The 14,110-nt window shown below is 49.4% G+C and overlaps 1 protein-coding gene across 4 annotated transcripts; it reads right to left on the bottom strand.

Moving 5' to 3' along the window:
* Positions 1 to 30: 30 nt before the first annotated feature.
* clvs2 (clavesin 2) lies at positions 31 to 13,115 on the bottom strand. 4 transcript variants are annotated; one of them, XR_013453397.1, is made up of 7 exons: positions 13,011 to 13,115; positions 11,819 to 12,923; positions 10,335 to 10,509; positions 3,205 to 3,315; positions 2,860 to 3,092; positions 1,563 to 2,379; positions 31 to 1,497 (listed from the first exon to the last, which is right to left on the bottom strand). XR_013453397.1 is itself a non-coding variant. In XM_078093506.1 (6 exons), exons 2-6 carry the CDS (start codon positions 12,205 to 12,207, stop codon positions 2,286 to 2,288), a joined length of 1,002 nt encoding a protein of 333 aa, XP_077949632.1. In that variant the 5' UTR covers positions 12,208 to 12,923; positions 13,011 to 13,115; the 3' UTR covers positions 31 to 2,285. The 4 variants fall into 4 exon arrangements, 2 of the variants coding, with proteins under 2 accessions (XP_077949632.1, XP_040017016.1); XR_013453396.1 differs by having other exon boundaries at positions 11,819 to 13,082; XM_078093506.1 differs by having other exon boundaries at positions 31 to 2,379.
* Positions 13,116 to 14,110: the final 995 nt, after the last annotated feature.

The raw sequence follows: 14,110 nt of genomic DNA, 5'->3' as shown, positions 1-14,110 counted from the left end.
GACACAAAAGAGTGGAAACGTGAGAAAATCTACCTGTGTCCATATTTATTTTGCTCTTTTTACATGATGCGTTTCAGAAAACTGTTTTCTGCTCCTAGTAGAATGTGTTTTCATAATAACGTCACAATTCAGCTCGTGTTTCTGCTCCTGCTGAAACTCTACAACCAAAGAACCGACATCAGCAACTCAAGTAAAATGCATTTCAATCAAATGATATATTCTATATATGAATAAAGGAAATAATTCTGTGCACAAATCCTTAATGATAAGAAGCAATATGTTGGGGATTTAATGGAGGAGTTTGGCTGAATTAAATAAAACATTAAAGTCAGTGAAAGAATTCATGTTATTAGTCCAACATGGGACAGAATTATAAAGATCATTGTTTCGTTGCTGTAAACTCACTTTTCTTTTCGTCCCCTCGCGTTGGAACAAAAGTCTGTGAACATTTAAAGACTCGGACTCGTCCGTCCGCTGCACCTTCTACATTTCTATTAATGTCAAAACCACAGCGACGTGAGTCAGTGTGGATCAGAGCTCCTCTGATAAACATGTCAGAGTCATTTAGTGTGAAATGTGAGCGACTCCCCAAAGACACCGACAGTCCAAAAGTGATTGGTCCTTTTTAGGAGAACGCTGATCGAGAAAACAAGTTGCAGGTCCGAGGCGCCGCGCCGAGTCTCCTCGCTCTTCTTCTCGCTCTTCTTCTCGCTCTTCTTCTCGCTCTTCTTCTCCCCCACAAAGTGGTTAATGGGATGTTTTTGGGCTGCGGGAGCGAAACTGGGCAAGTGGAGAAAACTTCAAGCTTCAAAGCACAGTTCAAATTCAAAAAAGAGGGAAACTCCCACGAAAATCATCCCGAAAACCCCTTCTGAGACACCCGACTGGTGACCTTGTGACCTTGTGACCCCGTGACCTCCTTTGACTCTCATTCTGGCTCCAAACAGCTGAGCGGGCCTGCAGGTCAGTCCGTCCCGCCGGGCTTCAGTTCATATAGATTAGATAGTCACTTTATTAAAAATACAGAAATAAAGGTCTTGAATGGCGACGCACGAAGCGTCCCCCCTGATGTTTATAATAAAATGTAAATCTTCAGTTTTGTTTTCCTCGACGGACGTTTCAAAACGAACAAAACCGAGTTGAGGTACTTTGACCTTCAAACAACCTCCTGTCAGTAACACGCTTTATTCAAGCAGTTTATTCCATGTAAACGTTGTATCCTAACAACTGGAAGCATCTACAGTGGCTGTGTGTGTGCGTGTGTGTGTGCGTGTGTGTGTGTGTCTGCGGTACACATCGGTTTTCTTCACATTCCCTTGACTTTGTAAAACATACGTCTCAGTAAACGGCGTCAGAGGAGAGATTTCGGCGCTGCAGCAGCCGCTGCTCTCGGGGAGAATTCAAACACCAAATAAGTGAAAGCTCGACATTTTTTACCGCAGCTGACTTCGAGCTGAGAAGAAAACTTCCACGTGAACCAACAGAGGGCGAGATGGCCTCGTACGGGAGGCGGTAGACTAGCTCCGCCTCTCTGGCGCCTGGTGGACAGTGAGGCGAAACACAGCGAGGGGAAAATGAACCCGGATGAATCAATGGTTTGACTACGTGACTCGACATTAAAAGTAAAACTATTTGGAACAAAATAAAGTCCATGTTGAGTTTTAGTTTCAAACGGGACGATTAGAGTCTTTAGTAAAGCGACGGGAGATGAAGGCGAGATGCGTTTGAGGCCGAAGTAAGTAAGTGACCTGGAGGTGAGATGATAACTAACACTGATTAAAATACATTTTAGCTGCATTATAAAACACCAACAACGTCCTGAAATAATGCAACGAAAACAGTGAGATTCTGAGCAAAACATGCAGAAAATACCGTGTGTCTTTAAATCTTATTTTAATCTAATAATACTGACATGTTAAAGAACATGTGGAAGATGTTTGGCCGGCGAGGAGGTAACATCATCACATCCGGAAATAAACGTCAGAGGAGGTAATACGCTCGCCCCGTCTTATACAAAGTGAATGTGGTCTTATTTAATCCTCCGGTCGGACTCTCAAAGTAAGTTTCGACCTCCTTGTTTGAAAACGGAGGAAGAAACACAGGAAGGAAAACGCGGCATCTATCGAGCAACTCATTAAATAAATAAATAAATGTACAGAACCCCTTCCTCCCGTCTCAGGGTGGGACACGTCCCCTCCCGTCTCCCCCCCCCCCTCCTCCCCCTTTGGAGGAAGGCGTTCTCGGCGTGCTGGGGGGGGGGGGGAGGGGTTTGTGTGTAAATGTGTTCAGTCCAGCGAGAGCAGCGGCTGCATGTTGTCCTCGTCGCTCTTGGCTTTGTCCGGCCGCTTCAGGACGCCCGGTTCCACCACCGACTGGGACCTGCAGCCAGAGGAACCATCTGAGCTTCAGGGTCAGTAGCCACACCTCCTCCTCAGACAGAAAATGACCACGCTCAACACTCTGTGATGAGCAACAGGCCCCCGCTAAACATTCGACTTGAGCAAAGGGGAGAAAAGTATTTGCATCCGATCGTACTTCAAGTACCAAAAGGACTCAGAATGGTCCATTTAATTATAGCACATAAATACTGACGCATAAATGTTGCTTTGCTGTTGCAGATGGAGAACATTGTAATATTTAGCATAAATACCACAAATCTGCAAAGTAACTTTAAAATCTAACAATTTAAGATTATATTATATTCAGCAATATGATCTTTATTCTCAGTTTCATTTCCCCTGAACATCTTCTGCACTCTATGATTTCCTCTCGATTAATTTATCTATAATATCGCAGTCGTTGGTTCGAATCCCCTTCGGGGGGGGGAGGGGAAGGGGGAGGGGGAAGGGGGGGTCTGACCTCTTCATGGTTTTGGGGGACAGGTTCTTGTCCAGGTCCCTCTCCAGGTCTCGCACTGACAGGGTGTAGGACTCGGGGCAGTAGTCGGCCTCCTCGTCGTAGGCGTGCTCCAGCAGCGCCCGGGCCCACGTGCCCATGTCGTACGGCGGCATCATCCCGCCGAGCTCCGAGGGCAGGATCTCCGGGTGGATGAGCAGGTGGAGGCTGTTCAGGTTGTTGCCGTGCATGAAGATCTGCAGGAGGAGGAGACAGGAAACGTCCATTTTAAACATGTAACGTGTTTGTTGTTGAAGCTCCTCTCGGGCGGCAGGAGGCGCGCGCGGAGCTTCTGGATGGCGGCCTCACCCTCTTCCGGGTCTTGTCCTTGAGGAAGGGCCGTATGACGGTGTAGAGGGCGTGGATGTACCAGGGCTGGTTCACAAAGTGGATTCCTCCGAATCGGGCGGGAAAACTGTCCTGTTGGAGACGCGGAGCAGAACGATCCCATTAGATGATTCATCATCTCAACAAAACACAATCAGTTCACCATCTCTCCTCTACGAGTTCCAGCCGCTGGAAAATCACCGCCGCGAGTTCCCGTCTCCTCTTCATCGCATCGCTTTTATTAATGGGCTCTGATCTCGTAGTCGGGAGGAAATGGTCCGAGCTAATTCTGGACTCGCTGCGGCGCCGCGGGGAAATGAGTCCTGGTCGCTCCGAGTTAGTGAGTCTGGACACAATTATGATGATTGCACTCCGCTGTGTGTGTGTGTGCGTGTGTGTGTGTTTGTGTGTGAGGCAGAGATTCTGAGGTCGGGTTTGTATATTCGGGTTCGTGATCGAGTCTAAGTGGGATTCTGCATCTGGACGTCTTGTTCTCACGTGTTGGAAACAACGTGTTGGAACAAATATGATAAATAAATCTTCTCTCGTCTTATTGATCGGACGCCGTCGTAACAACAAAATACTTTTGTGTAAATACCGATTTTCCTGATAAATACTGTCGTGAAAGGAGAAGGAGGAAGAGACGCAGCATCCGCCCTGCGTCACCTCCACCCTGGAGATCGGGGGTCGCACATCTCCTCCTCGTCTCCGTCAGGCCGCAGCACATAGGGTTGATGAGCTCTCTCGGAGGGAGGAGGGGGAGGTGCGGGGGAGGTGGAGGGGCTTTTTTCCCTCTTTTCAGGACATAAAGTGCAGCCCGGAGCTCCTCGGGGACGAGACGAATGGACGGAGCGAAGTGGAGAGGAAGGAGTAAGTCGTCAGCGTGTGACGGGGAGCAGCTTCAGGCACCACCAGAAACATCCGACCTTCCAGTTCTCTCACGTCCCCTTTTTTCATCCCACCGGCTCTCCTCCTCCTGCTGCTGCTGCTGCACATCGTGTCCACACCTCCACGTTTCTCATCTGGGTTCAAATCACTTCACGAAGGCCGGCGGGAGACGGATAAATGAACGTCGACCTCCACCCGCCTCCACCCGCCTCCACCCCTCCTTCCCTCTGCTGTTGTCAAACAGCTTCTTCTCCACCAATTAAACCACGGCCTCTGTGAATTATTCAAATACTGCCAAATGCAACGAGAGGGAAAGAACGGAGCCTGAATGTTCCATACGTGCACATAGAGGGAAGGAGGAAGATCTCCAGTGCTTCATATGTTAGACGGTAATTAACTCCAACACGTGACCTTTAATAGAACCTAAAGAACTGTCGTTGCCATCAGTCAGGTCGTAGAATACCAGACAGCCTTTGAGTCAAAGCCAGTAAATCTACTGAGAGAAAAGAGAGAACTGCTCTTTACTGCCGACATACAAAGAATTGGGGATCTTAAATATTGGCGGCGAACGTCCTTTTTGAAGGCGTCTTCAGAAAGCTGATATGGGCGGAAGCGGCTGTGATGTGTCCCGGTGAAGTGGGAGGGCGATGGGAAGCGACGGGCTGCAGACGGGAGATAAAAAGCAGGGAGGAGAATCGATACTGCAGCCGAGACGGTTCACTAGAAGAAGAACTGCTTCCTGTGCGCACTGGAGGTTGAGGTCATGTGACGGATTCGTCAGTAAACCGGGAGTCAATCTGAGTGATGAACGCTCTTAAACCCATTTCCTTTCTCATTTTAAAGCATATAATGAAGCTGCTATCTTAATTATACTGTTTAAGATTTAAATTATAGTGCCCTCAGAGGGCTTTTATCGTTTATTACACACGGCCGCGATGAGAAGGAGGAGCATCATCAGATTGGACTCGACGCCTCGAGGTATCAGAAGTGTTATTTTCTAACCAAGCTGCCCCGAATCAGTCTTCTCTCGCCGACGCGGTTGGCTCGGATTTCACAGATTTCACAGATTCTCTGAGTCGCAGGCGAAGGAGTCTGCGAGTTACGTAACGATGCTGATTGGGGTCGTCGTGGCGCAGGGGTTAGAGAAGGTGTGCTGGGAAGCACAAGGTTGGTGGTTCGATTCCAGGCTGCCCCTTGTTCCATGTCGAAGTGTCCCTGAGCAAGACACCTAACCCCTAATTGCTCCCCGGGCAAAAATGTGAAAAAAAGCCATGGGTTTAAAGTGTAATGTAAGTCGCTTTGGATAAAAGCGTCTGCTAAATGACATGTAATGTAATGTAATGTAATGTAATGATTGGGGAGTGAATCCACGGGGGGGTTCGCTCACCACCGCGTGTGCTAACGAACACGTTCGGGCTCCGCAGGGTGAAGTTACACCACGAGAACTTCAGCCATTAGCGATAGCGGCTAATGGTACCTGGCCCTGCTCCTCTCAGCTCCTCCCTCTCGCCCCAAACGTCCAAAAACAAAAAGGACAAGATGGCGACCTTCAAAATGCCGGACTCGAGGTTTCAAACGGCGCTTCTTCTACACGGTTTGAGGGCTGGATGCGGATTTATCCTCTGTAAACTATGAGTATCTGTCTGCCAACGACAACCCAAAAGCAAAGTCCGGCTGTGACCGAAGACGTTTCGTGTTCCGCGTCACGCGATGGAACCTTTTACAGCTTAAGTCTCGGAGGAGAAACGCGTTTTCGTGTCTCTCAGCACAACAAAAGGAAACCCATCGGGAGGACAGGCCAGGGCAGTCCGACACGTTGCCGTGGCAACATGTCGATGGTGGGATGTAGCGGGAGGGTGGAGGAGGAAAAGAGGAGAGGAGGAGGGGGGGGGGGGGCGATATGGAAGAAGGTAAAGATGCTTATTTTAGGTTGAACGAGAGAAGAATGTGAAAGAATGTGACGTCAGGAAGGAGATTTCTTTTAATTCAATATTGTTTTTGTTTAGAAATAACTTTGGAGTCGATGACTCATAAGGATGAAGGCGTTTTTTTTTTTTTTACAGAAACTGACATCAAATAAAGAACGTTTCATCTGGTGAACAATGATGGAGTGACTGAATGGAGAGAGAGAGAGGAGGGGGGAGGGGAGGGTGGAGATGATGTTAAGGAGAGAGAGGGGGGAGGGTAAAGAAAACAAAAGTGAAAAGGGTGGAGGGGCCAGAGGGGACGGAGGAGGAGGAGGAGGAGGAGGAGGAGGAGGAGGAGAGTGAACCAACGTTTTCTATGATGTGAATTCTCTTTTGAGTCGATTTCACAGCTTTGACAGAAAGAGACACATTTTCCCTCTTGAATCCCCTCAGACGGCGCGAAGCGAACCCGAAGGACAAAGGACATCACCAAATACCGCGGGAGGCGTCGATTAATGAACCGTCTTTTTCGCGCTCGCGGTCATCCGATCGACGGGCTTTTAAATCCAACCAAAAGAGTGAGCAGGACGTCACCAGGGTTCATCCTGCAGGGAGCATGAACGTCTGACACAAACGGGTGACACAGAGCTCCACCAGGTGATGGAGAGCTGTTTGCGGTTCAGTAAAAAGACAACGAGGGCAACGAACGCTGCAGCTCATCCAAACCATGTCTCCGGTGATGTAACACAGCCGATAAGAAATACTGATCCACGGCAAAAACAACAGACTCAATAATTAGATCTCATGCGATCTGGACCCGGCTCGACCGGCTGTGGGGACTTCTAATGAACTTATGTAACCAAACGCTGACTCAGAGCGGCTCCCCGATGGGGATCCAATTATCGAATTACGCTTCGGCCTCGTTATCCTGCCGTCTGCGAGACGCGCGAGGAAACAGCTTCTACTAGCGGCGGCTCGCTGAAGACGTTTCAGCGTGACGCGGCGAAGGTAAAGAGCCGAGGACACATCAATCCGCCCTCTGCTGATTCCTGCGAGTCTTCGTATTGGTTTAAGCGTCTCCCCGCGATGTAATGTAATGTCACTGTACCTTTTTCATAAGTGGGGTCGTTTGTTGAACTACTTAAGAGTTGGAATGTGTGAAAGCTGCGATATTAAACCCGACTAAGAAGAAGGAGCCAAAAGGGAGAAGCATTAATCGCTGTGTAACGTTGTAATCCCGGAGGATTACGACTGGATGGGTTTGAGTCCCGCGCTGCTCGTCTCCTGTGTCTCCACACACCCCCTTTTTCATTCGATATCTTGTATTCCGGCATGAAATAAATGTAATGCGAGCGGCGGCTTTCCAGCCTGGTGTCATCCAACAGGAAGGAGCTCGCGAAGCTCGCTGAGAGACGCTCGGGCGGGATCACGAGGCTCCATTTGTCCCTCGCCGACCTCCGCCGAGACGTCCTACAGAAGACGTATTGTCTCCTTCGTATAGTGCGGCGAAAAAGACATGAGTGTGCACAAAGGCCCTAAACACAATTTCATAAAAGCTGTTTCGGAGGCGGGAAAGTTTGAGAGAAGTTTATGAATCTAGAATGTTCTCAAGTCTTATTGGGGATGGATAATATTGTTAAACCCAACTTGGATTCCATTATTAAATTGACTTAAAGGAAACAGGTCATGTGTCACTTTTACAGATTCAAGAACCAGCTCCATCATATCAAACAACACTAAACTTCGGACGTGGCTACACGGTGCATCGCCAACGCGTTTAATGCTGGCCGTGTTGTTGCAGGGAAGCTCAGCGGTGGTGTCTATGACCTGGATTCATGTTGTATCCATCACATTGCTGTCGGATCACACAGACGTCACATAATCCAGAGGGCGAGCGCGCGGAAACATCAAAGGAAGGCAGCAGCAGGTGTAAAGTCGCTGATGCACGCAGGAGTTAAACTGAGCGATGCGTTCAGGGTAAACGGGCCACATCGAACCCTGTGCAGGTGACTCAGCAGCTTTTAAACAATTACTGATCTCCTCTGGATTCCCGACCGAACATGAGGAGTGACTCACTGTGTGTGTGTGTGTGTGTGTGTGTGTGGGGGGGGGGCTGCACCACTCTGTAAATGTAGATTTAGTATATTTATTCTTATGTTTAATGTATTTTACAGGGATGCGATGATGCATTTGTAGGGAACTATTTTCAGTGGTGGATTTTACCAATTTGGGGCCCTAGTGAGTATTTGAGGCTGCAGAATTTATTTAGTTGACATTGAGGAAAATAAATATGTTCACAACCTTTAAACACGCTTTTACGTTTTTATTGCCACATTCCGGGGGGGCTTGAGGGTTTAATTTGTTAAATCAAATCGAAATCAGAAAACGCTTCTTCCTTCAGCTCTGTGCACGGTTGGGAGTGACTCAGCAAATAGCCCCCCCCCCCCCCCCCGTCCCCCCCATCAATAATTCAGGCTCTAATCTGTGTCTGGAGAGCCGTGAGAAGTTGTGTTATGTGTGGACTCTTCTCTCTCACACGCTTGCTTGCATCCGCAGTTTGTTCCCTCGGTCCACAAAAACAACAACGCGCCGCCATCGACTGCTGACACAGCAGATAACTGATCACAGAGAGCGGGGGGGGGTGGGGGGGGCATCCGTCTTACGTAGAAATATCATAATTATCACCATCTTACTGAGACATAAAAGAAGAAAGAAGGATTTACATTTATGTTACATATAAAGATGTACTGTTAAAGGTTCTCCCTTTACAGCTAGAACATGTAAGCCTGCTAAAGATCGACTGTGGAGGAAGTGGACTTACATCGGTTACCTGACTACTATGAAGCATCGAGGGGGCGATTTCACTGTCTCCATCTTGGCGACCGTGAACTCATGTTTACAATGTTTACTGGGGGAATAAATCAACGGAGAAGTAGAGTCATTTTCTCATTGACTCCTATGGGACCAGAGGAGTCGCCCCCTGCTGGTCACTGCAGAGAATGCAGCATTTTAAAACACTCACGGTCTCCTGGGGAAATGAAAGCTGACACGCGTCGACCATTGCGTAACTAAAACTGGAAAAGGAAAGTCGCTGAAAGGAAGCTTTTAAGTTTGCCCTTCATTTGCATATTCAAATAAAAGAGCTTCTGAATCATAATCACACGGAAGGAGAGGATGACAACTTGGTGTGAATTTCGAGGAAATGCGACCCTTGGCAGTTTATCAGCATTCACAAGCACGCGACATCACGCTGCGTCTCACTCAATGCTTCCCTCCGGAAACACTTCCCCCTTCAGAGTTCCCGTTGACTGATTGGACCCGGCAACAAATTGGCAGATGATTCACAAGGATGTTGGAAAAGCAATAACTCGCACTCACACGCAAGCCAGGCAAGACATTTCCTCCCGGGTTTGGCTGGCGACCAGAGGACAACTCGTCTCCGACAGCTCGTCTCAATAATGACCTTAAAGTGGAATAACAACGCGTTCAATCCCCCAACGCGCAGTTACACATCCAACGAGCGCTGTCTCAATGTGCCACATGAGGGAACCTGGACTGCCAATGCAGGAATACCAGAGCTGAACACCAAACAGATAACAGACATTTTGTGTGGGAGGGGGGGTGGGGGGGTTTGGGGGGAGTGGGCGCGGTCTTTGCATCGTCACCTGCCAAACGAGCCTTGAAAAACAGCACCCGGGCGCAGTGGTGCGTGATGGAAATGGAAATGTCATTATTCCTCTAAAGCTCGACTCGTTCTGAAGTGGGACGCTCTGACCGCGGAGGGGGGGGGGGGGGTTGTCCCTCTTCAGGAAACATGGACCGGCTTTGTTGAGGGACAACACTGCGGATTTCTGGATTATCAACCGACTGCGATTGTAAAAGCTTAAACGTGACGCTGGATGAATAGCAGACTTTAACGGCCTCAAAGGGCTTTCTGCGTGTCCTCATTCACCCATTCACCACCACACTAAGGCACCGCCTCAGGGGGGGGCAATATGGGGGTTAAGTGCCCCCGCCCGAGGACACGTCAACGTGGACTGGAGGAGCTTACTATTAGAAGACGACCCGCGAGGGGTCAAACCGAGAAGACTTTCACACAGGAGACCCTTGTTTGGGTCCCCGGAGTAACAAAAAGTCAAGGTTGACCTGTTTTGGCATGTCGGTCTTTAAAAATCAGACTCGTCAGTCACATGACTACATGTCACTATGGTCATTCCAAAAGGAAAATGCACTTTTCCATCCTTTGTTGGAACTTTTAATGAACTGCAACTACTTAAATGATAATAATTAACGTCTCCAGGCGGCCGAGCGTCTCACCTGCAGCCCCTCGATGGCCAGCCGCAGCATGCTGGGAGTCAGCTTGGACGCCTGCTTGAAGGTGAAGTTACTCCAGTCGATGGTGAGGATGAAGCCGTTGACCTGCAGCTCCGGATCCTCGATCATCGACTCCAGCGACAGCAGGATCGCCCGGAGGATGTCCACAAACGTGTACCTGAGGAAAGGAAAGACATTACAAGCCGGTCGACGGAGAACCTTCGATTAGAAACCGAGTTCCGGCAGTTCTCGGTGGTAGCAATGCAATAAGTTCATACTTAACCCACGTAACCGGTGCACATGTGATAGATGCGATCCATGGAAGACCATTTAAAAGTCGCTGGGAAGTTGAACCCAGGAGACTGTTGTTCATGTGTAACAGTTATTTCTAACATTGTTTTCATTAGTGTTTCTCTTAAAAATACTTTAATCACAAAGACAATTGTGTATTATTACTCTCAATCAATGACAATGCATCCTCCTCCTCCATACATAGCAACAAATACGTAAACGGCTTGATAAATAGGAGGAAAACTGAGACAAGATTTAAGTACTTCAAATTTTATTGTATTGTTTGTATGGTTTTACTTATTACATATACATTGATTTGTTTGGTTGATGGCATTTTCTAAAACCATCACTGTGAGGCTCCATATTGTTATTTTTATACACTGTACAATCAGGCCGATCTGATAAACCGATGTTTCTATATATTTGAATTACGAGGAGGCAAAAAGGACCAAAATCTCTATGAACTCTGGCTACACGAACACTAACGATGTGTGACCCCTTATGAAAGCCAAATATAGCCGCGTTCCTATTTCCTGTTCCTGTTGCTGGGTGTAACCTCCGCTCAGTCTGACCTGAAGACGGATGTGAGGCAGGAGAGCATCAGAGGACTTTCTGTTAAACTAACCTTTGTTTCAAGGGGAAACGAGTTGTGACAAGAGGCAATAAAATAATTAACTATTGGCTGTTGCATCTCATTTGTGATTTCGGGATGCAAGAAATGAAAGGGGTCTTCACTTTTCCCAATTTGGTGAGGAAGAACTTAATTGTCCTGCATACAACCCAGAGGTCAACCCCCCCATTTGACATATTTAGATGAACCGGAGCCAGATGAACCTGATGAACCTGATGAAGCTGATGAACCTGATGAACCTGATGAACCTGATGAAGCTGATGAAGCTGATGAAGCTGATGAACCTGATGACCTCAATGTCTGAACCAGAGCATCATCCCTGCAGCCCGGGCTGAAAAATCAGAAATACTATTTTCCACTACTGATTAGAGAAGAAAGATGAGTTGTTTCCCCTTTAACGATCAGTTTGTGGTGCTGAGTGGACCGACTCCACTTAATTATAGTGGGTTTTGAAACACAAACACAGATTGTCCTCTGTTGTTTATGGGCTTCTCTTTAAGTGTCTGATCAGATAACAAAGGCCCCTCCGGCCCCTTTCACCACCGGCGCTCTGCCTCTTTATTACCTGCTCTGGTCCCAGTTGGCTGCGAACAGGACCAGTATTTTCCTTCCATATCTGTCCAGATTGGACAGCACGCCGGGGAAGCCGTCCTTCAGGGCCTGCTTGATGCCCGGGTCCGTGGCTTTCAGGTTCTTGAACATGTCCAGGTTCTGCTGACGGTACTCAAAGTACTGCGCCAGCAGGCGGAACGCCTCGAAGTGGTTGAACTTCCTCGCCCGGAGGAACCGGAGGATGAACGCGTCGTCGGTCCTGAGGAAGCCGATGTCCGGCCGGGTGATGATCATGTCCCGGACCTCCTGGATGTCCTGGTGCAACGTGTCCGGGTTTTCCTTTAGCTCCGCCTTGGCCTTCTCCAGGGTCTCTGGAGAGAGGCCAGCCTGCAGGTGAGTCATCTTTTGCAACAGCTGTCCCTCAACGGAGACCACAGTGAAACTGCACAATCGATGGTCACCTCCAGCAACAGGGTGGTGCTTTTTCTTTATGGTTCAGAAGCTGCACTCAGACGGAGGCCCGCTGCTCTGTAGACGTAATCCACCCTGAACTGGCACAGACGCTGCTGCTCTGATGCTCCCGATCAAGCATCATCATACGGGGCCACTTTTACGCACGGGAATAATTCAATCCCACCGTGAGGAATTCAACTTCACTGGGGTGTCGCCGCCTCGGGTCCTGCGGCGCTTCACGCGGCGCATCCAGCCCGCGGACGCGGGCGGCCCGAGCTCACAGCCGACGCGCAGCCGCTTCCCTGCATGTCAGAGCCGCTCCCGTCTCCCTCTCGCTCTCTGTGACACGATGACGACGACAGCCCCCGCCGACTATACCCTCAGCATCAGCACCAGCATCCCTCCGCCTTCACAACGCATCTCCATCCGCGGAGCGGCGGGTGCTGCTGGTGGCGCTGCAGGTGGTGCTGCTGGTGGAGCCCGCAGATCAATCGAGGCAGATTCGTCCGCCTGGTTTCCGCGTGTGCGTCCCCGGTCCTAACCCGCGCTGCTTCCCGTCAGCATCGTCCGCGACGCGGCGTAACGTCCATCGAAGCCCCGCGGAAATGGTTCCCAGCAGCAGCCGCACGGGAGTCCTGCGAGCCGCCGCCACCGGTTTCAGTTTTCTTAAAAAAAAGATATTTGGAAATGGGTGGGGTGGACTTGGGTTGGATGTGGATGTGGGGGTGGGGGTGGGGGGTGGAGGGGATTACCGTCTCCGCTCCTCCTGCTGCTGCTGCTGCTGCTGTTACCGCCGCCGTCTGTTCGCCGGGAAAGTGACTGGCAACAAGCGCCTGTGCTGCGGGCGCTGAATGGACGCCACCGGGGGGGAGGAGAGGGGAGGGGGGCCAGGGGGGGGGGGGTAAGATAAGCGATGCAGAGAGAAAGAGGGGTGGCAGAAAGATGGAGAATATAGGTGTTGGATGAAGGTGTTGATGGAGAACGGGATGGAGAAAGGAAGAGAAGGAAGGCTGGGGGGACAAAGATGGAGAAGGGGGGGGTTGTGGAGGGGGGGGTGACTCTGGAGGCCTGAGGCTAAATTCGGGGCCTCAATTTCACCTTTTTCATTCCTCATTTTTAATTATAGTACCATGTGTTTGCAGTTGTAACCCCTTAGTAAAAATAGGGTGTCAGTTGTTACGTCATCAGTTTGCTTTGTGACATTTTTAATTTGTTACATTTTAACTTTCTTACAATGTTACAGTGTTTGAACCTCTGGGTTATTGTGCGTTTTGTGTGCTGGGTTCATCCATCCATCCTCAAGCGCTTATCCGGGGTCGGGTCGCCGGGGCAACAGCCTGAAACGTTCAAATTCAACATGTTTGCGGTTAGCAGATGCCAACGTCTGAACAAATCTGTCCATCATCACAAGCGAGAAAACACTTTTGATGGCAACATCGTGAAAGAGCAGCACAGTGCAGAGGCGTCGAGTCTCCTTCCTCCTCCCTCATCTTCTTCCCTTCTCCGCCTTCTTAGACTGCATCATAAAGATGTTTCACATCAACGCCTTGTTTGTTTTCCTTAAAGTGTCTCTGCTCTCTGAGCTTTTGGTTTTAGGAGGTTCCTCCTGGGGGGGGCGGCAGCTCTTTTCTCCTGAAGTCTTCCTCTGGAGGGTCAAGTGTTGGGGGAGACCATCATTTAGACGGTTTATTACAGCTGGTCAAATGAAATGCAGCTGGATGAATGGGTGGATGAGGGGGTTGGGGGTGGAGGTGGGAGGAGGGGGGGGGCACCTGCTCAGTGGTGACCAGACAGCTGCACTTAAACATGCTGAATTAAGGGCCATTGTGTGCGCCTGCTGGTCTCCCATCGC

The sequence above is a fragment of the Gasterosteus aculeatus genome, chromosome 18 (assembly GCF_964276395.1).
Source record: "Gasterosteus aculeatus chromosome 18, fGasAcu3.hap1.1, whole genome shotgun sequence".
NCBI classification, from domain to species: Eukaryota; Metazoa; Chordata; class Actinopteri; order Perciformes; family Gasterosteidae; genus Gasterosteus; species Gasterosteus aculeatus.
This window is presented reverse-complemented; position numbering and strand designations above follow the sequence as displayed.

What these genes read in the sequence shown, in the direction of transcription:
- clvs2 (XM_078093506.1), bottom strand. Translation starts at nt 12,207, where the DNA reads ATGACTCACCTGCAGGCTGGCCTCTCTCCAGAGACCCTGGAGAAGGCC. An exon ending in TGGCCATCGAGGGGCTGCAG is followed by an intron (nt 3,316 to 10,334) that starts GTGAGACGCTCG and finishes CGTCTCCAACAG; the next exon opens with GACAGTTTTCCCGCCCGATT. An exon ending in TCCCCCAAAACCATGAAGAG is followed by an intron (nt 2,380 to 2,859) that starts GTCAGACCCCCC and finishes CTCTGGCTGCAG; the next exon opens with GTCCCAGTCGGTGGTGGAAC.